The sequence below is a fragment of the Balaenoptera musculus genome, chromosome 6 (assembly GCF_009873245.2).
Source record: "Balaenoptera musculus isolate JJ_BM4_2016_0621 chromosome 6, mBalMus1.pri.v3, whole genome shotgun sequence".
NCBI classification, from domain to species: Eukaryota; Metazoa; Chordata; class Mammalia; order Artiodactyla; family Balaenopteridae; genus Balaenoptera; species Balaenoptera musculus.
Window position 1 is genome coordinate 15,899,753 of NC_045790.1, and position 22,641 is coordinate 15,922,393.

Consider the following 22,641-nt stretch of genomic DNA (forward strand, 5'->3'; position numbering starts at 1 on the left):
GAACCTGCCCAGATGACGTGGAAACCTGGCCCAGTTCTAGCTATATCTGCTATCAAAAAGGTCTTCGGTTCAAAGCAGGCACTTCTCACCCTCATGGCTCTAAAGTCCTTCTTCATCTTCTCAGGGATTCCAGTCATGAAGGAAAGCTCAGGCAGCAGCAGGATTTCGCCTTTTAGCAGCTTTGAGGAGAGAACAGAGGGAAAGCAAGGCAGTAAAAGAGGATCTTCTTCCCCTGACCAGTACAAGACCTCCCAGGCCCAGAGCTGGTCTTGCAGGTGTATCACTGGCACACTAAGGAACACAAAACCCCAGAGAAGAGGGCAGGAAACACTACAAGTGTTTTACCCTTTTCTCCCTCAAGTCACGATAGCCTGTTGTATTAGGTAAAGAGAAAAATATTCAAATTGTCAAAAGGAGAGAAAAAACTAGAAAAACTGAAAGTTTTGTTCCACTTCGGCCTCCAGATAAGCTGAGACAATACCTCCTATCAAGCTGGTGTCTCTGTCTCATCTTAACCTACTGATCTTCAGTCTCTACTCTGAAGACAGAGGAGTCAGGTACTGAGGCACTTTTCCCTGGCCCCCAGTTCTGTTAAAATGTCTGTAACTTCCCTAATGGACCCAGTGTTTTCATCTTCTTTAGCAGTAAATTCTCCTTATTCCTTAACCTAACTCGCTCTATGGATGTTTAGTTCCTCACTAAGGGGACTGCAAAAGCAACTCTGGCTAGAGGAGACAGACAAAACCCTACACAGCTTTCCCCAACCACACTGTAATTGTAGCTCCACTGTAATCATAGGTCCCACGGCTCCCGGGGCTGATGGGTGGAGAACTTAGATGGAAGCATCGGCCTGACACCCTGCCCCCCACCTCCAACTCACCATCCCTTGGTTATTCTGTCGCTCACTGGGCCTGTGGATCAGCAGTGGCTGGTCCTTCTCCTTTATTGTGATCCCATAGTTTTTGCTAGAGCCGAAAAGAGGCAGGGGAAAAAGTCAGAAGCAGCATCACCACTCTTACAGCATCACAGTCAAAGTGTTAACCAGGACTGAGGTACACAATCTGCATTATACCCTTGTCAAGGATCCATCAGAAACTCACCATAGCATATACATAACTGGAAAAAGCAGGCTCAAGTTAACGTTGCAATTAAATAGAGGAGAAATAGGATAACAGTCCAGGAAAGAATTTGTTTAAAAACTGTATCAGGTTAAAGGGCTTAGGTAACTAGAAAGGCAAAATGATAGTCAAATGATTAATGACTTGAATTTAATCTCTCCAAACAGACTTGTAACCAAAACAGCAAAGGAAGCACAATTCGAAGTCCTGAGATTAATTTATGAAATAACTTCCAAAAAGTACTGAAAGAAATAAAACTGTAAGGGTAGCAAATTCACGTCAAATCCCACAAATGAGCTCATCAATCTTGGATGCCATTACCAATCCAATTATTTTTGAAGTGTCCTGCTGTGTGCCACTCCTGCTAGAGAACAGGAGACTATGGCCCCAACCCGCAGGCCCAAGCCCAGTCTCTTCCCTCTACCTGTAGTATTCCAAGAATGTAATCTCCTTCCCATCAGACATCGTGAAGCTATCTTTTGGAGTCTTATTCCAATCCACATCATCAATACGATAGGTACGATTGTTGTATCGGGTTATGACAATACTGCCAACCAGAAGCTTGGTGCACTCGTCCTGGAAGTCTTCTTTGTTCTGTTGGTACATGGCATGCCTTTGGAAAGAGACAAAAGACCTTTGGATCATATGCAGTACACACAGAGCAGCATGAAAGGCATAGGGGATGCAAATAAGTACTTTAGGGTTACAATCGCAACTATATAGCACCAAAAGGCTCCAGCTGTCTCTTTTAAGAGATAGGACCCTCATCTCTTTTCTTTTTAACATTACCCAAAAAAAGTGAAAGGATAAAAATGAAATTAAAAACAGCAACTATAAATTGATAAAATTCACTGTATTCCTTAAAATAAGGTACACTAATCATCAAAATAATTTGTATCGTTATTAGGAGATAGTCTACAGAGGAACAATAAAACATTCTTTAAACTATATTTGCCCTTTCTAGCTGAAGGAAGAAATTACAACTACCTATCAGAAGACACCACTGGTGAAGATGCTAAATATGAAGAGATGAAAAGACTCACCACAGACAAATGTACTCTCAAGGCAACCTCTATAACAGTGCCGTGAACAAGGTAACAACAGAAACTCACAGAAAGCATGTCTGAGCATGCACAGGGAGTCAAGGAAAGTTTACAGAGGCAGGTGATACTTGAAGGAGCAACCTGCCAGGCAGAGACGCCACGGCAGCTGGTAAGTAACACCCTAGGCAGAGGCATAGGTATGCAGGGGACAATCAGGGATCTGGGACTGGGGCGAGCAAGGAGGTGAAAAAGGGTCAGAAGATGGTCAGTGTAGGCTGAAGACAGACAGGGACCAGATATGAATTCCTTTGTGGGTCAGAGCATGGACTCTTCTATGGGCCAGTGTCAACTAGGGTACATTCTTCAGGAACACTGGTCCCTTGAGAGGTCTTGAGGGGGGGGTGAAAAAGGTTCCACAATCAAAAAAGTTGAGTCCATTCTGCATAATATAACCCCTTCTTAGAGGTTCACAACATACATTACCACATCAGGCTGATAAAAAGGAGAAACATATTTAGTTTCATTTACCTACAAATTTATTGAACCACAGACTCCTCCTTCCCTTTTCCCTTTTAGCTCACTGAACATCTATTACCATTGTAGGCAATTAGTATCCTGCAGAACTTGCTGCAGTAAGGGATGAAAAACCATCAGAAACTTGAAACAGTTCAACACTGACTACAGACCCTGGAGCCAAAGCCTGGGTTCAAATCTTGGCTCTGCCACATAGCAGCACGTGGGACCCTGAGCAAGTTATGTAACCTCCTTGTGCCTCAGTTTCCCTGTGTGAAAGTGGAGTCAGAAAAAACCACCTAACTCACAGTGTTGCTGAGAGAACTCCATGACTTTATACACATAAAGCACTTAGAACATAAAGTTGTTTTGAAATAAGGTTAGAGATTTTATCTCAGATAGTTTCATGAATTTTTGCTTCCTATTTGCACAGTTTTATTCATCAATACATCTTATGCTTGTCTAACTCACTATTGTCTAGTAAATGCATGCAACATTGTAGAAAAATTAATTATAAGTATTTTTAATCAAAACCTTCAACTATGTTAATGGTTCCATGATACTATTTCACTAAGTGGAGGGTACATTAATTCACTGGTTTTACTTTTTAAATAATAGTTCTATTGTTTCACTCTTACAAATAATTCTGGATGAACATCTTTTATAAAGATTCTTCTATACTTAAAATTGCTTGAGACAGATTTCCCGTAAGTGAAATCACTAGATTAAAAGATTAGAACTGGACTTCCCTGTTGGCACAGTGGTTAAGAATCCGCCTGCCAGTGCAGGGGACACGGGTTCGAGCCCTGGTCTGGGAAGATCCCACATGCCACGGAGCAACTAAGCCTGTGCACCACAACGACTGAGCCTGTGCTCTAGAGCCCACAAACCACAACTACTGAGCCCGCATGCCACAACTACTGAAGCCCGAGCACCTAGAGCCCGTGCTCCGCAACAAGAGAAGCCAACGCAATGAGAAGCCCGCGCACCGCAACGAAGAGTAGTCCCCGCTCGCCGCAACCAGAGAAAGCCCGCGCACAGCAACAAAGATCCAACGTAGCCAAAAATAAATAAATTAATTAATTAATTAAAAAATAAATAAATAAATAAAAGATTAGAACTTTAAGATTCTTGTAATGAAAGCCTAGTGGCATTAAAAATTATCTTTTTAAAAAATTTTCTTACTTTTAAATAATTATAAAATCAAAGGAAGTTGTAAAATTTGTACAGAGAACTTCATGTATGGAATTGGCACTGGTTATAATATCATTAACTGGACTGCAGACCTTATTCCATTTTCACCATTTCTTGCACACGTTGACTTGTGTGTGTGTGTGGTTCTATGCAATTTTATCTCATTGATAGGTTTGTGTAGCTACCACCACAATCAGTCACAGAACTGTTCCATATCATCATAAAGGGAACTATTTCATGCCATCCCATCATGGTCACACTGCTTCCCCTTCCCTGTGCCCTGGAAGCCACAGATCTGTTTTCTACTACAGTTTTGTCATTTTGAGAATGCCATATAAATGGAACTTTATTATGCAACCTTTTGAGATTGACATTTTCCACTAAGCGTAATGCCCCTGAGATCCATTCAGGTTGTTGTATCAACGGCGCATTTGTTTTTAACGCTGAGTAGTATTCCACTGTATGGAGGTACTAGAGTTTAACCATTAACCTGCTGAAGGCCATTTTGGTTGTTTCCACTTTTTTGCTATTACAAATAAAAGCTGCTATGAACATCTATCTGTGTATTAGTTTTGTGTGAACTTAAATTTTCATTTTTCTGGGAAAAATGCCCAAGGGTGTGACTGTGGGGTCATATGGTTAAGTGCATGCTTAGTTTTATAAGTATATGCTTAGTTTTATAAGAAACTGCCAAAAAATTCTCTGGCATAGCTGAACCATTTTACATTCCCACACAAAGTACATGAGGGACAGTTTCTCTACATCCTTACCAGTATTTGGTATTTTCACTAGTTTTTATTTTAGTTACTCTAATAGATGCATACTGGTATCTCACTGTAGTTATAATTTGCATTTCCCTAATGGCTAATGATGTTGAACACCTTTCCATGTACGTATTTACCTTACAAATCAGCTCTTTGGTAAAATGTCAGTTCATATCTTTTGCCCTATTTTTAATGGATCATTGTTTTTCTTTAACCTTTACCATGGTTTTGCTTTAAAAGTGTTATATGTTGCTTATAAAATAAAAGTGTTACTATAAAAAAACAGAAACTGAACATGGTTTGTAATCCATTCGTGAGAGACCCACTTTCCCTCAGCTTTTCTTAAATTTGTGAATACTAATAATTTCCCCCCGAAGTGTATAATCATACCAGATACACTGTTTTGCAACTTGATTTTTAACTTAATATAGTTTAGGTAGTCTTCCATGTAAATACAAATACATAAGGTTCTTAAAACAAAGGACTACTTTTAAACAAATTGTTTTAGATCTCAAAGAACTGACATTTGCCAGTTTTGGTTTTGATTTATGAAGAGAATCTGGTACAGGAAGAACCTATGGATATACCAATATAATAATGATCATAAGAAATTTAAAATTGAGGTGTAATAATGACATTATGGTTATGTTTTAAAGAGAGAGTCAATTTAGGAGATAAATACTGAAATATCTGTGAAAGAAATAAGATGTCCAGGATTTGCTTCAAAATAATTAAGTTTAGTGGGAAAAAGTGGTAGAAGACCACATGAAACAGGTTGTTCATGAAATAATAATTGTTGAATCTATAAAATAGGAATGAGGGGGTTTATTATACTATTCTCTCTATTTTTGCAAATGTTAAAAATTTTTCATAACTAAACTCTTTTAAACATAAAAAGTATGAAGAAAAAAGAAAAACAAAAAAATAAATTAAAAATATATAATAATAATTCAAACATAAATACAAACACTGGAAAGAGGGAAAAATAAACTCAACACTAAGTTTTCTAGAAAAGAAAAAAGCATGTATAAAATAAAAAATATTTTAACAGTAATTCTTATTTTTAATGATATTCAAAAGACTACTGAATTTATGAAAGGACAATAATTTGAAAGCAGTAGAGATTGCTTTAATGAAAAATAAAGCGGGGCTTCCCTGGTGGTACAGTGGTTAAGAATCCACCTGCCAATGCAGGGGACCCAGGTTTGAGCCCTGGTCCAGGAAGATCCTACATGCCGTGGACCAAATAAGCCACAACTACCGAGCCTGCCCTCTAGAGCCGACGAGCCACAACTACTGAGCCTGCGTGCCACAACTACTGAAGCCCGCGTGCCTAGAGCTCGTGCTCTGCAACAAGAGAAGCCACCGCAATGAGAAGCCTGTGCACTGCAACGAAGAGTAGCCCCCCTGCTCGACACAACTAGAGAAAGCCCGCGCACAGCAACAAAGACCCAAGGCAGCCAAAATAAATAAATAGATAAATAAATTTATTAAAAATATAAATAAATCAAGAGTGCCAACCATTAGAAATTTTAGCAAAGGTAACAGAGGCAGCAAATCTTGGCCTAGAAAATCAAATTTATGAATTAAAAATTGGGCTTAAGAAGTTGTTTTAAGCAACCTAAATGTCCATCGACAGATGAATGGATAAAGAAGATGTGGTACATATATACAATGGAATATTACTCAGCCATTAAAAAGAATGAAATAATGCCATGTATAGCAACATGGACGGACCTGAAGATTATCATACTTAAGTGAAGCCCGACAGAGAAAGACAAATGTGAGATACTGCTTATATGCAGAATCTAAAAAAAACAGATATAAATGAACTGATTTACAAAACAGAATCAGACTCACAGACTTAGAGAACAAATTTATGGCTACCAGGGTGGAGGGCTGTGGGGGAGGAATAGATTGGGAGTTTGGGATTGACATGTACACCCTGCTATATTTAAAATAAAATGCCTTTCCATGAAAAAAAAAAGAAATTGTTTTAGTACTCTGAGGAAATAAAGAGATGAGTATGATAAAATGAAGGCTATCCAGACACAGAAGACAAGTCCAAGGGATAAAAGATAAATACAAAATAATTTACAGAAGGGAAACAAAGAAAATTTTTTTAAAAGCTGAAGAAAGAGTTGGGTCCAGTTGAAAGAGCTCAAAAAATGGCTGGCAAATTAATGTAAAGGAACCTGAATCTGAAAGTTCTGAAAAAATTTACATTTCAAATATAAAAAGGGGTGATAAGTAAGGGGTTTCTTTTGTGGGGGGTGATGAAAATGTTCTAGAATAAGATAGTAACCTTATTTAGCTTTCACTATTTTTTACATACAGTGATTTGTGTATATACTAAAAACCAGTGAATTTTAAAAGTGGCTAATTTTATGGCATGTTAATTATACCTCAATAACAAAAACTGAAATTAAAAAAATGACCTCTCATTACAGCAGTATGAAGATGTCAGCAATTCCTTTCTATAAAAATCAAGTATAAAACTAGACAAAATTATCAAAAACAAACATTTTAATACACTGGAAATCAACCAAAGACAGACAACAAATTGAGAAGCATTTTTTTTTTTTAAACACCTAAAGTTTCTGGTAAGAACAGCAGAAATTTGTGACCTTGCCTGAGACAGTCCCCATCTTTTCTATCCCACCCCTTCAGTCACTGAGAAAGGGTAGTTTTACCGGCCTGAGTGGGAAAATACAACCTGAGGATGGAGTGGAAATGGATAGCAAGCCAGCTACCAATGGTAATGGGGAAAACCAAAGTTTTGCTAGTCCAAGGTTGTACCCCAAGTACAAGGAGCAGAGTAGCTAGAAATTTAACGAATAGATTCTGGAAATCAGAAAGCAATAGAAGGGTTTAAGATAAGCTCACCACACATCTTTGGCTGACTAGGAAACTTACATATGCTCAGGAGAAAGCCAGGAGAGACTTGCTAAAAGTGAAAGCCAAGACACATGTGAGAACTACCCATAACTTTGAGTTTTTCAACCCACACATAGATTCATCATCAGAGAATGAAAGCCTCATGGGTTCAACCTATAAGGTACAACCTCTACCCAAATTATTGCCTGAACCTCTAAACTATACAAAGGTGTGATCCCAAGGAAGCTAGGCTAAAATATCAAAATAAGAATAGAAAAATTGAGCAGAAACATCAGCAGCTGCACTCCACAGAGGATACAGAGTCCACAGTTTAAGTATGAACAAGTCATAATTTTTCAAAACTCAGAAAAATAAAACAAGATCCAGATTTGCTACAATATGTTATCTGAAATGTTTACTTTTCAATTACAATTAAATGTGCAAAGAAACAGGAAAGCATGGCCAAAAATCATGAAAAAAAGCAGTCAACAGAAACTTATACAAGAGGGTTTACATGATGGACTTTGCACACAAAGAATTCAAAGCAGCTATTATTAAGTATGTTCAAATAACTAAAGGAAAATATGACAAATTGACAAATAGGGCACATCTCGATAGAGAAACAGAAACTGAAAAAAAAAAAAAAACAGGAGAAGGAGGAGGGGAAACGGAAGGGAAGAAGAAGGAGGAGGGGGAGAGGGAGGGGGAAGGGAAAAAGAAACTGTAAAGTTGGAAAATACAATCAAAATGAAAAATTGTTAAGATGAACTCACCAGCAGATTTGAAATGGCAGAATAAATAGCCAACAACATAAAGATAGATCAATAGAAAGTACTCAGTGCAAAGAAGACAGAGAAAGATATTAAAGACAAATGACACAAAATCTTATGAGACAATATAAAGAGTGCCAACGTAAATATACTGAGAGTCCCAGAAGGCGGACAAGAGAGGAAAGAAAAATATTAAAAGAAACAGTGGCCTAAAACTTCCCAAATTTGATTAAAGAAATTACTTATAAATCCATAACCTCAATGAATCTTAAGTATGACAAACACAATGAGAACCACACCTAAACACATCATGGACAACCTGCTAAAATCCAAAGCCAAAGAGAAAAATCTTGATAGCAGCAAGAGAAAAATGATGCATCGTATACAGGAGAACAACATTATGGTTAAAATCCTACTTCTCGGGCTTCCCTGGTGGCGCAGTGGTTAAGAATCCGCCTGCCTATGTAGGGGACAGGGGCTTGAGCCCTGGTCCAGGAATATCCCACATGCCGTGGAGCAACTAAGCCCGTGCGCCACAACTGCTGAGCCTGAGCTACAGAGTCTGCGAGCCACAACTACTGAGCCCAGCCCACGTGCCACAACTACTGAAGCCTGCGCCCCTAGAGCCCATGCTCTGCAGCAAGAGAAGCCACTGCAATGAGAAGCCCCCGCACAGCAACGAAGACCCAACGCACCCAAAAATAAATAAATAAATAAATAAACAAACAAACAACCTACCTCTCATCTGAAACAACGGAGGCCAGAAGGCAGTGTAATGAAATGCTCAAAGGGCAGGAAAGGGCAGGGAAAAAAAAATGTCTAACAGAAAAATCTATATCCGTTTTTTTTTTTTGACCATGCCTTGCGGCTTATGGGATTTTAGTTCCCTGACCAGGGATTGAACCTGGGCCCTCAGCAGTGAGAGCATGGAGTCCTAACCACTGGACCTCCAGGGAATTCCCGAAACTATTTTTCAAAAATGAAAATGAAGAAGGCAGTCACAAAGGACCATATACTGTATGATTCCTATATGAAATGTCCAGAACAGGTAAATCTATAGATATAGAAAATAGGTTAGTGGTTGCCTAGAACTAGGGAGGGAAATTTGATAGGGAGTAGGGGTGGATAATGGCTAAGGGGTGTAGGGTTTCTTCTGGGGGTAATGGAAATGTTCTAAAATTGACTGTAGTGATGGATGCATAATGAATATACTAAAAGCCATTAATGGTATCCTTTAAATGAATGAACTGTATGGTATATAGTTAAATCTCAATAAAGCTGTTTAAAAAAATTGAAGGTGACATAAAATCATTCTCAGGTAAACAAAAACTAAGAGAACATATTGCTGGAAGACCTGCTCTACAGGAAATACTAAAGGAAGTCCCTCAGGCTAAAAGAAAACAATACCAGATGGCAACCTGGATCCACAGGAAGGAAGAATACTGGAAATGATATATGTGTAGGTAAATATAAAAAGACTATATATGAATATATTTTTTCTTCATTTCTTAAAAAATCATAAGACTGTTTACATTGATTGTTTAAAGCAATAATTAAAATACTGTACTGTTGGGTTTATAACATATATACTGTGTGTGTGTCTGTGTGTGTGTGTGTGTGTGTGTGTATGCATAAAGAAGGGAGAAATATGGAATTATACTGGAGCAAAATTTCTATGTTTTATTGGAATTATGTATTAATGTAAAATAGACTATGATATACGTAAGATACTTACTGAAGTCCTTAGAACAAACACACACACACAATCAACAGAGGAATTTAAATGGTACACTAAAAAATATTTAACACAGAAGAAGGCAATAAAGAAGGAATGAAGGGGAAAAAAGACAGGAGACATACAGAAAACAAATAGCAAATGACAGACATACAGCCAACAATGTAAATACTAATGTTTAATATAAAGGAATTAAACAGGGCTTCCCTGGGGGCACAGTGGTTAAGAATCCGCCTGCCAACGCAGGGGACACGGGTAAGAGCCCTGGCCCAGGAGCAACTAAGCCGATGCACCACAACTACTGAGCCTGCGCTCTAGAGCCCATGAGCCACAACTACTGAGCCAGCGTGCCACAACTACTGAAGCCCACACACCTAGAGCCCGTGCTCTGCAAAAAGAGAAGCCACTGCAATGAGAAACCCACACACCACATCGAAGAGTAGTCCCCGCTCGCCACAACTAGAGAAAGCCCGTGCGCAGCAACAAAGACCCAAGGCAGTCATAAATAAATAAATAAATAAATTTATTTTTAAAAAAGTATTAAACAGGCCAATCCAAAAGCAGAGATTGTCAGACTGGATTAAAAGCCCAAAATCCAGATATATGCTGTCTACAAGATACACGTTTTATATTCAAAGACATAAACAGGTTGAAAATAGAGGAACAGAAAATATATACCAAACAGTAACCATAAAAAAGCTAGATTGGCTACATTAATGTCAGACAAAATAGACTTCAAGACAAAATCATTACTAGAGACGAAGAGGCACATTTCACAATGATAAAGGGGTTAACACATCAGTAAGACATAGCAATTATAAATATACATATTTATGTAAATATAGATGTGTGTGTGTATCCAAAGGAAAATATCCGAAGGAAAAACTGACAATTTAAAGAAGAATTAAACAACTTGACAAGATTTCAATATCCCTCTCTTAGTAATTGATACCATAAGTAGAAAATGAGGAAAGATACGGAAGACTTGAACAACACTATTAAACCAACTGAACCTAACTGACGTATATAAAAAAGTCCACCCAAAAACAGCAGAATGCATATCCTTTTCAATTACAAATGGAACCTTCTCTAGGACAGATTCTATACTAGGCCATAAAACAAGTTTCAGTAAAATTAAAACACCTGAAATAATACAAAATACGTTCTCCAAATACATCAGAATAAGACTAGAAACTAAAAACAGAGAATAGGAAATATCCAAATATCAAGAAATTAAACTTCACCCTCTAAATAATTCAAAGAAGGTAGCACAAGAGAAATTAGGAAATATCTCAAACTAAAGGAAAACAAAAAAACCAATATATCAAAAGATCATGAGTTATAGCTAATGCAGCGGTCAGAGGGAAGTTTATAGCTTTAAATTATCTGAGAAAGAAAGGCAGAAATAAACCTACATGTTTATGATAAAGGTGTCATAGGTAAATTATAAGAAAGGAAAGTCTTTTTCAAGAAACAGTGTTAAGATAATTGGGTATTTATATGCAACAAAATGAACTTAGACCACTATCTCATACTGTCCACAAAAGTTAACTCAAAATGGATCACAGACTTAAATGTAACAGCTAAACAATATGCCTCTTAAAATAAAACACAGAAAATCTTTATGACCTTGAGTTAGGCAACAATTTCTTCGATATGACACCAAAAACACAATCCATGAAAGAAAAAACTAATAATAGACTTCATCAAAATAAAAATGCTCTATCCTTAAAAGACACCATTAATAAAAATGAAAAGACAAGCCACAGACTGAGAGAAAAGTTTTGCAAATAATGTATCTTGATAAAGGGATTATATTTCTCACATATAAGAATTCTTACACAACTCAGTGAAAAAATAACACCAAAAAAAATAGGCGAAAATTTTGAACAGACATTTCATCGAAGTAGGTAAATGAATGGCAAATAAGCACAGGAAAAGATGCTCAACATCATTAGTCACTAGGGAAATGCAAATTAAAACCACGATATTCTGTAATAACCTAAATGGGAAAAGAATTTGAAAAAGAATAGATACATGTATATGTATAACTGAATCACTTTGTTGTACACCTGAAATTAACACAACATTGTTAATCAACTGTACTCCAATATAAAATATAAATTTTAAAAAAACCTTTAGAAAGCATTAAAATTAAACACAGGATCTTAAATGTTCTTACCGCAAAAAGAAATAAAATAAAACAAAATAAAACCACAACAGGATACCACTATACTGATCAGATTTTCTAATATTAAAAAGACTGACTGGGCTTCCCTGGTGGCGCAGTGGTTGAGAATCTGCCTGCCAATGCAGGGGACATGGGTTCGAACCCTGGTCTGGGAAGATACCATATGCCGTGGAGCAACTAGGCCCGCGAGCCACAATTACTGAGCCTGCGCGTCTGGAGCCTGTGCTCTGCAACAAGAGAGGCCACGATAATGAGAGGCCCGCGCACTGCGATGAAGAGTGGCCTCCACTTGCCACAACTAGAGAAAGCCCTCGCACAGAAACGAAGACCCAACACAGCCATAAATAATAAATAAATTAAAAAAAAAAAAAAAAAAGACTGACTATATCAAGTGTTGGTGAGAACGTAGAACAAACTGAAATCTCATACACTGCTGGTGGGAATGTAAAATGGTACAGCTACTTTGGAACACAGTTTCTTAGAAAGTTAAATGTACACCTATCACATGACCCACCATTCCACTTTCCAGGTATTAACTAAGAGAAATAGAAGTATGTGTCCATTGAAAGACTTGTGCCCTAATATTTACAGCAACTTTATGTGTAATAGCCAACAAGTGGGAACAACAGGTGAGTAGATTTTAAAAACCATGGTATATTCATACAAAAGAATACTACTCAGCAATAAAAAAGGAACAAACTTTTGATACATACAACTACAACTAAGTACATACTGGGATTTTCCTGGCAGTCCAGTGGTTAGGACTCTGTGCTGTCACTGCTGAGGGCCTGGGTTCAATTCCTGGTCGGGGAACTAAGATCCCACAAGCCACGTGGCATGTCAAAAAAAAAAAAGTATATACTATATGATTCCATTTATATAAAATTCTAGAAAATGAAAACTAATCTCTAGTGTCAGAGAGAAGATCAGCATTTGCTGCCCACAGGGCAGAAGAAAAGTAAAAGTGAGAAGAGGTTTCAAAGAAACATGAGTAAATTTTGAGACGACAATGGATATGTTCATTTTCTTCATTATGATGTGTCATAGATACAAAAATATGTCAAAACTCATCAAAGTGTATACTTTAAATGTGTGCAGTTTACTGTGTGTCAACTGTGCCTTAACAAATGTGAAAAAAGAAATAATAGAATAAAGGAGCCAGAACTAGACTGAAATACAGATTAGGATTGAGTACACAGTAATTACTGGTGGCATTTCAAATTAGTGAGAAAAAAAAGGATCATTAAAAAATGGATAGAGGGCTTCCCTGGTGGCGCAGTGGTTGAGAGTCTGCCTGCCAATGCAGGGGACGCGGGTTCGAGCCCTGGTCTGGGAAGATCCCACATGCCGCAGAGCGGCTGGGCCCGTGGGCCGCGACTGCTGAGCCTGCGCGTCTGGAGCCCGTGCTCCGCAGCAAGAGAGGCCGCGACGGTGAGAGGCCCGCGCACCGCGATGAAGACTGGACCCCGCTCGCTGGAACTGGAGAGGGCCCTCGCACAGAAACGAAGACCCAACACACCCAAGGATAAATAAATAAATTAAAAAAAAAAAAAAAAAAAAACCTTTAAAAAAAAATGGATAGAGACAAATGAAAATGAAACCGCAACTTTACAAAATGTATGGGATGCAGCAAATGCAGTTCTAAGATGGAGGTTCATAGTGATACAGGTCTTCCTCAAGAAACAAGAAAAATCTCAAATAAACAACCTAACCTACCACCTAAAAGGATCAGAAAAAGAAGAATAAACAAAGCCCAAAGTCAGCAGAAGGAAGAAAATAATAAAGATCTGAGAGGAAATAAATAAAATAGAGATAAAAAAACAATAGAGGGATCTCCCTGGTGGCACAGTGGATAAGAATCTGCCTGCCAATGCAGGGGACACAGGTTCAATCCCTGGTCCAGGAAGACCCCACGTGCCACGGAGTAACTAAGCCCATGCGCCACAACTACTGAGCCTGCGCTCTAGAGCCCACGAGCCACAACTACCTAGCCTGTGCGCCACAACTACTGAAGCCCGCATGCCTAGAGCCTGTGTTCCACAAGAAAAGTCACTGCAAGGAGAAGCCTGCACACTGCAACGAAGAGTAGCCCCTGCTTGCCACAACTAGAGAAAGCCTACGTACAGCAATGAAGACCTAATGCAGCCAAAAATTAATAAGCAAATAAATTTATATATAAAAAAATAAGAAACAATTTAAACAGACTGATCACTAGAAGTGAAATTGAATCTGTAATTTAAAAAACTCCCTGTAGGGGCTTCCCTGGTGGCGCAGTGGTTGAGAATCTGCCTGCCAATGCAGGGGACACGGGTTCGAGCCCTGGTCTGGGAAGATCCCACATGCCACGGAGCAACTGGGCCCGTGAGCCACAACTACTGAGCCTGCGCGTCTGGAACCTGTGCTCCGCAACAAGAGAGGCCGCAATAGTGAGAGGCCCGCGCACCGCGATGAAGAGTGGCCCCCGCTTGCCATAACTGGAGAAAGCCCTTGCACAGAAACAAAGACCCAACACAGTCAAAAATAAATAAAATAAAATAAATAAATAAAAGTTCAACTCCCTGTAAACAAAAGTCCAGGACCAGACTGCTTCACTGGGGAATTCTTTCCAACTTATAAAGAACTTACACCTATCCTTCTCAAGCTACTCCAAAAAACTGAAGAGGAGGGAACACTCCCATAATCATTCTATGAGGCAACCATTACCCTGATACCAAAACCAGACAAAGACACTACAAAAAAACAAAATTACAGGCCAATACCTTTGATGAATATAGATGCAAAAATCCTCAACAAAATATTAGCAAACCAAATCCAACAATATATAAAAAGGATCATACACTATGACCAAGCTGGATTCTTTCCAGGGTCAGAAGGATGGTTCAATATACGCAAATGAATCAATGGGATACACCACATTAACAAAAAGAAAGCCAAAAACCACATGATCGTCTCAATAGACACAGAAAAAGTGTTTGAAAAAATTCAACGTCCATTCATGATAAAACTGCTCATCAAAGTGGTACAGAGGAAACATATCTCAACATAATAAAGGTCATTTACAACAAACCCACAGCCAACATAATACTCAATGGTATTGAGCTGAAAGCCTTTTCACTAAATTCAGGAACAAGACAAGGGTGCCCACTCTCACTGCTTACATTCAACATAATATCAGAAGTCCTAGCCACAGCAATCAGACAAGAAAAATAAAGAAAAGGTATCCAAATTGGAAGGGAAGAAGTAAAACTGTCTCTACCTGCAGATGATATGATACTCCATTTTCAGAATGCTAAAGTCTCCACACAAAAACTATCAGAACTAATATATGAAGTGAGCAAGGTAGCAGGGTATAAGATCAACACACAGACAACTGTTGCATTACATATACTAATAGTGAAATATCAGAAGCAGAAACTAAAAAACAACCTCTTTTAAAATTACATCAAAAAAAAGGTAAAATAGCTAGGAATAAACTTAACCAAGGAGGTGAAAGACCTACACTCTGAAAACTATAAAATAATGATAAAGGAAATAAAAGATGATTCAAAGAAAATGGAAAGCTATCCCATGCTCTTGGACTAGAAGAATTAATATTGTTAAAGTGGCCATACTACTCAAAGCAACCTACAGATTTAATGCAATTCCTATCAAAATACCCATAACATTTTTCACAGAACTAGAACAAATAATCCTAAAATTTATATGGAACCACAAAAGACCCCAAACTGCCAAAGCAATCTTGAGAAAAAAGAACAAGCTGGGGTATCACCCTCCCAGACCTGAGACTATACTACAAAGCTACAGTAATCAAAACAGTGTGACACTGGCACAAAAACAGACTGTAGATCAATAAACATAGATCAATAGATCAGAGAGCCAAGAAATAACCCCATGCAGCTAGAGTCAATTAATCTATGACAAAGGAAGCAAGAATATACAATGGAGAAAGGACAGTCTCTTCAACACTGGTGTTGGGGAAAACTGGCCTACATGGAAAACAATGAAATTAGAACACTTTCTCACACCATATACAAAAAAAAACTCAAAATGGTTTAAAGATCTAAATGTAAGACATGCCACCATAAAACTCCTAGAAGAGAACACAGGTGAAACTTTGACATAAACTGTAGCAATATTTTCTTAGATCAGTCTCCCAAGGCAAAAAAATAAATAAATAAAAGCAAAAATAAAGAAATGGGACCTAATCAAACTTAAAAGCTTTTGCATAGCAAAGGAAACCATCAACAATACATATAGACAACCTACAGAATGGGAGAAAACATATGCAAACAATGCTACTGCCAAGTGATTAATTTCCAATATACAAACAGCTCAATATGAAAAAAATAAACAATCTTATCAAAAAATGGGAAGAGCTAAATAGACATTTCTCCAAAGAAGACATACAGATGGCCAACAGACACATGAAAGGATGCTCAAAATCATTAATTATCAGAGAAATGCAAATCAAAACTACAATGAGGTATCACCTCACTCTGGTCAGAATGGCCATCATCAAAAAGTCTATAAATAATAAATGCTGGAGAGTGTGTGGAGAAAAACGCACCCTCTTCTACACTGTTGGTGGGACTGTAAATTGGTTCAGCCACTATGGAGAACAGTATGGAGGTTCCTTAAAAAACCAGAAATGGAACTACCATATAATCAAGCAATTCCAATCCTGGGTATATATCCAGAAAAAAACAAACACTCTAATTTGAAAAGATACATTTACCCTAATGTTCATAGTGGCACTATTTTCAATAGCCAAGACATGGAAACAACCCAAATTCCCATTAACAGATGATTGGTTTAAGAAGATGTAGTATATATACACAATGGAAAAATACTCAGCCATAAAAAAGAATGAAATATTGCCATCTGCAGCGATAAGGATGCACCTAGAGAATATTACACTTAGTGAAGTAAGTCAGGCAGAGAAACATAAATCACTTGTATATGGACTCTAAAAAAATATACAAATGCATCTATATACAAAACAGAAACAGACTCACAGACATAGAAAATAAACTTTTGGGTACCAAAGGGGAGAGAGAGGGGGAGAGGAACAAATTAGGAGTATGAGGTTAACAGATACAAACTACTATACATAAAATAGATAAGAAACAAGAATTTACTGTATAGCACAGGGAATTATACCTAATATCTTGTAATAACTTATAATGGACTATAATCTGCGAAAAAGAAGAATCACGATGCTGTACACCTGAAACTAACACAATACGGTAAATCAACTATACTTCAATTTTAAAAAAAGAAAAGAAAAAAATAAATAGAATGATTTCCTAATCATTTAAAAAATAAAATTCTTTATGAATTTAAAATTAATATGTAGAGGCTGCCCTGGTAGCACAGTGGTTAAAAATCTACCTGCCAATGCAGGGCACATGGGTTCGAGCCCTGGTCCAGGAAGATCCCACATGCTGTGGAGCAACTAAGCCCGTGCGCCACAACTAGTGAGCCTGCACTCTAGAGCCCATGCTCCACAACAAGAGAAGCCACTGCAATGAGAAGCCTGTGCACCACAACGAAGAGTAGCCCCCACTCGCTGCAACTAGAGAAAGCCCACATGCGGCAACAAAGACTCAACACAACCAAGAATAAATAAATAAATTTTAAAAATATTTTAATTTTTTTTATTTATCTATTTATGGCTGTGTTGGGTCTTTCGTTTCTGTGCGAGGGCTTTCTCCAGTTGCGGCAAGCGGGGGCCACTCCTCATCGCGGTGCGTGGTCCTCTCACCGTCGCGGCCTCTCCCGTTGCGGAGCACAGGCTCCAGACGCGCAGGCTCAGTAATTGTGGCTCACGGGCCCAGCCGCCCCGCGGCATGCGGGATCCTCCCAGACCAGGGCTCGAACCCGTGTCCCCCGCACCGGCAGGCAGACTCTCAACCACTGCACCACCAGGGAAGCCCTAAAAATATTTTAAAAAATTAATTTGTAAAAAATTAAACAATAAAACAGGATGAAAACACAGATATTCACACACTCTTGGGAATAAAAAAAATCCCCACAAACTTCAGAAAAGATGGATTGTTCTGTAGTAATGGTAACAAGTAGTCATAAGAACCAATTTTAAACCTGCTTAATTAATCTACATCAACTCACCTCAGAAAACACACTTTTGCAAGCCAGCTCAACCACTGTCATCCCCTTGTTTCTGGAAATGAGGGAATGATAATCCAATAAGCATCCCACCAAGCGCTAATCAATTGATAGTCTCACCTGAGCAACAATGCTTTTACAGACGATGTTGACCTACTTGGCCCGTTGTAAGTCTGCAGTCCTGAACTACACACTTCTCAAATACAGTACTCTATATAAGATCAACAGTCTCTTACTGTAGTAAGCAGTAAATCAGCTTTCTCTAAGAGGTCTCATCATCCTTTGCTAATTCTGGAGGTCTCAGCAAGATAACTGTGAAAACTCTTCCCAGGCAACACTCCAGGGAGTCTCAAACCAATAGATGCACTCATTGGGCCCCTTATGCTTAATTCCACTGTCCTTCAGATCTGCTGCCAATTTAGTCAATCCCAACAACCATCTGAGGTCTAACTAGTTTCATTAGACTCTGGTTGCTTTAATAATATTGACCTTTCAGTTTAAAAGTGCATTATCTGGTATATAATTAGACCTAGCTCTTTGTACAAGGTTTTTAGCCTTTTTGTTTTGAAGATATACTACTTGAAAATATTTTTGCTATTAAACTGATTATTCTTCATTTGCTTATTTTACTTTTGCTATTACTTGTCAATATGCATAAAGTCTTCTTTCATTTGTTTTTGTTTTGTCCTGGATTTCCTTGTCTCTGTTAAATGTACAAGGGAGTGTTCTATACGGAATGGATAGAGGCATAAGCCAGATAAGTCTTGAAACCAAGCCAACCTACTCCTGAGACATTATGGTTGGAGGTCCATTAGATCAGTGACCAAGTTGTAAAAAAGCAAATTTCTCAAATGTCATGAAGGCATTCCTTGTCTTGTCAATTTGTGAAAGAAGGTGACTTTGTTTATTTAGTTCAAATTCCAGGGTCAATGATAGTTGGGTCACTGATCTCATGGCCCCTTCTTATCTGTGGTTGGAACCTGAGATACGGTTCACAAACACACATCCTTAGACGACCTTAGCGCTTCTTTCTCTTGTTTGTCATGGGTTTGCTAATGTCAAAGTCTCAACGTCTCCCTGCTTCTGATATAAAGACAACTACAATCCTAACTCTTGCACTTTCCTTGGTAAATAGAAAAAAAAATTCTTTGAGTTAAAGTTAAAATGCCCAAAGTGCACATGTGACATTCTCCAGTATAGATCAGATGCTAAATCATAAAACAAACCTCAATAAAAGGATAGAAATATACAAAGTAAGTCCTCTGACAACCACAGAATGAAATTAGAAATAAATAACAGGAAGAAATTTGGGAAGTACACAAGTATGTGGAAATTAAACAACATATTACCCTAGATAATCAATGGGTCAAACAAGACATAACAAGGGAAATTAAAAAATACTTTGAGTTAGATGAAAATGAAAACACAACATAATCAAACTTACGGGATACAGCTAAAGCAATACTTACAGGAGAATTTATAGCTGTAAATTCCTACATTAAAAAGAAAAAATATCTCAAACAAATAACCTAAACTTCTACCTTGAGACACTGGAAAAAGAAGAGCAAACTAAACCTGAAACAAGCAGAAGATGAGATGACAGAGGGCTGGGAGCCCATGAGTAGCTTCAGGATTGGCGATGGTCCCCAGAAAGACTAAGGCATAACCTAGTCTTTCAGTTCCATAACTTAGAACTTTCAGCCCCACCCCTCAATTTCTGGGGAGGGGAGAGGGGGCTGCAGATTGAACTTGGTCACCAAAGACCAATGATCTAACCAATAATGCCTACATAACAGAACCTCCATAAAAACCTCTAACTGATGGGTTTGGGGGAGCTTCTTGATTGCTCAATTCATGGAAGTGCTGGGAGGGTGGGTGTGCCTGGAGAGAGCATGGAAGCCCCCAACCCCCTATTCTCCTCCACTGCTCCAGGCATTTCTTCCATTTGGCTCTTCCTGAGTTTGCACCCTTTATAATGAACCAGTAGTAGTAAGTTTTAAAACATTTAAAAATAAAGCAAGCAGAAGGAAGGAAATAATAAATATGAGTGGAAAGTAATGAAACAGGGACATCAACAAAACCAAACTCTGGTTTTTTTAAGAGGTCAAAAACACCGACAAACCTTTAGCTAGACCACCTATGAAAAAAAGGAGACCCAGATTGCTAAAATCAGGAATGAAAGAGGGGACATCACTACTGGCCTCACAGAAATAAAAAGGATTATAAGGGAATACTTTGAACAAAAGTATGCCAACAAATTAGATCCCTTTAAATGAAATGGATAAATTCCTAGAAAGTCATAAACTACCAAAACTGACCCAAGAATAAATTAAAAATGTGAAGAAACCTCTAACAAGACAATGAATTAGTAATTGAAAAGCTGAACACAAAGAAAAACCCAAGCCCAAATGGCTTCACTGCTGAATTTCTACTGAGCATTCAAAGAAGAATGAATACCCATCCTTTACAACTCTTCAAAAAAATAGAACAGGGAGGGAATACTTCCCATTTTTTTCTATAAGGTCAGTATTACCCAGATATCAAAACCAGACAAAGGCATCACAAGAAAACTACAGACCAATACCTCTTATGAATATAGACACAAAAATTCCCAACAAAATACAAGCAAACCAAATCCAGCAACATAGGAAAAGAATTAAACAATATGACCAAGTGGGATTTATCCCAAGAATGTAAGGTTGATTTAATATCCAAAACTCAATTTAAAAATCAGATAGAATTTTTAAAGTGGTCATCTCTATAGACACAGGAAAAGCAGTCAACAAAATCCAATAGCCTTTCATGATAAAAACACTCATCAAACTAAGAATAAAAAGGAACTTCCTCAACTTGATAAAGGGCATCTTCAAAAACCCATAACTAACGTCATACTTAATAATGAAAGACTGGATGCTTTTCCCCCCTAAAATCAGAACAGGAAAAGGATGTCCACTCTCACCACTTCTATTCAGCATTGTACTAGAGGTCCCAGCAGGGCAATTCAGCAAGAAAAAAATAAAAGACATCCATATTGGAAAGGAAGAAGTAAAAATATCTCTATTTTCAGATTACATGATCTCTTATATAGAAAATTCCAAGGTATCCATGGAAGAACTATTAGAATAAATGAATTCAAAGAGGCTGAAGGATAAAAGATCAATATACAAAAATCAACTGTATTTCTATACACTTGCAATGAACAATCCAAAAATGAAATTTAAAAATTCAATTTACAAAATCCTCAAAAAGACTAAAATACCTGTACTTAGGAATAAATGTGAAACTTATACTCTGAAAACTACAAAACAGTTTAAAGAAATTAAAGAAGATCTAAATAAATGGAAAAACTCTGTGTTCATAGATCAGAAGACTTAATATTGTTAAGATGGCAATACTCTTCAAATTAATCTACCGATTCAACAGATCCCTATCAGAATCCCAGTTGACATATTGGTGGAGTTTGACAAGCTGATTCTAGAATTCATATAGAGTGCAAGAGATCCAGAATTGTCAAAACAATCTTGAAAAAGAACAAGGTTGGAAGACTCGTATTTCCCAATTTCAAAACTTAATACAAAGTAACAGTAATAAGACAGTGTGGCACTGGATTAAAGATAGTCATATAAACCAGTGGAACAGAACTGAGAGTCCAGAAATAAACCCATGTGTTGAACTGATTTTCAACAAGGGTGCCAAGAACATTCAGTGGAGGAAAGACCTAAATATAAGAGCTAAAACTGTAAAACTCTTAGAAGAAAACATAGGGGTAAATCTTTATGACCTCAGATTTTGCAATGGATTTTTACATGACACCAGGAACACAAGCAGCAAAAGAGAAAACAGATAAACTGGACTTCATGAGACTGAAAATTTTTGTGTTTCAAATGACATTATCAAGAAACTGAAGAAAACCTACAGAATAAGAAAAAATTTCCAAATCATGTATCTGGTAAGAGACTTGTATCTTGAATGTATAAAGAAATCTTGCAACTCAATAATAAAAAGGCAAATGACTCAATTTAAAAAGCAGGCAAAGGATGTGAATAGACATTTCTTCAAAGAAGATACACAAATAGCCAATAAGCACATAAACAGATTTTCAACATCATTAATCATCAGGGAAATGCAAATCAAAACCACACCATTTCCTATCCACTTGGATGATTAGAATCATAAACACAGATAATAATAAGTGTTGATGAGGATATGGACAAATCGGAACCCTCACACACTGCTGATGGGAATGTAAAACAGTACAGCCACTTTGGAAAACACTCTGGCGTTTCCTCAAATGGTGAAACATAAAGCTA

At 37.7% G+C, this 22,641-nt stretch overlaps 1 protein-coding gene across 1 annotated transcript in view; it reads right to left on the reverse strand.

Annotated features, from left to right (window-relative positions):
- PIWIL2 (piwi like RNA-mediated gene silencing 2) overlaps window positions 1-22,641 on the reverse strand; it is an 87,747-nt gene that overhangs the window by 38,771 nt on the left and 26,335 nt on the right. Inside the window, exons 11-13 of the mRNA XM_036855884.1 lie at window positions 1,543-1,731; window positions 881-965; window positions 90-179 (exon numbers count right to left, since the gene is read on the reverse strand). Coding sequence (XP_036711779.1) covers window positions 90-179; window positions 881-965; window positions 1,543-1,731 — 364 coding nt within the window. The remainder of the gene's footprint in view (window positions 1-89; window positions 180-880; window positions 966-1,542; window positions 1,732-22,641) is intronic.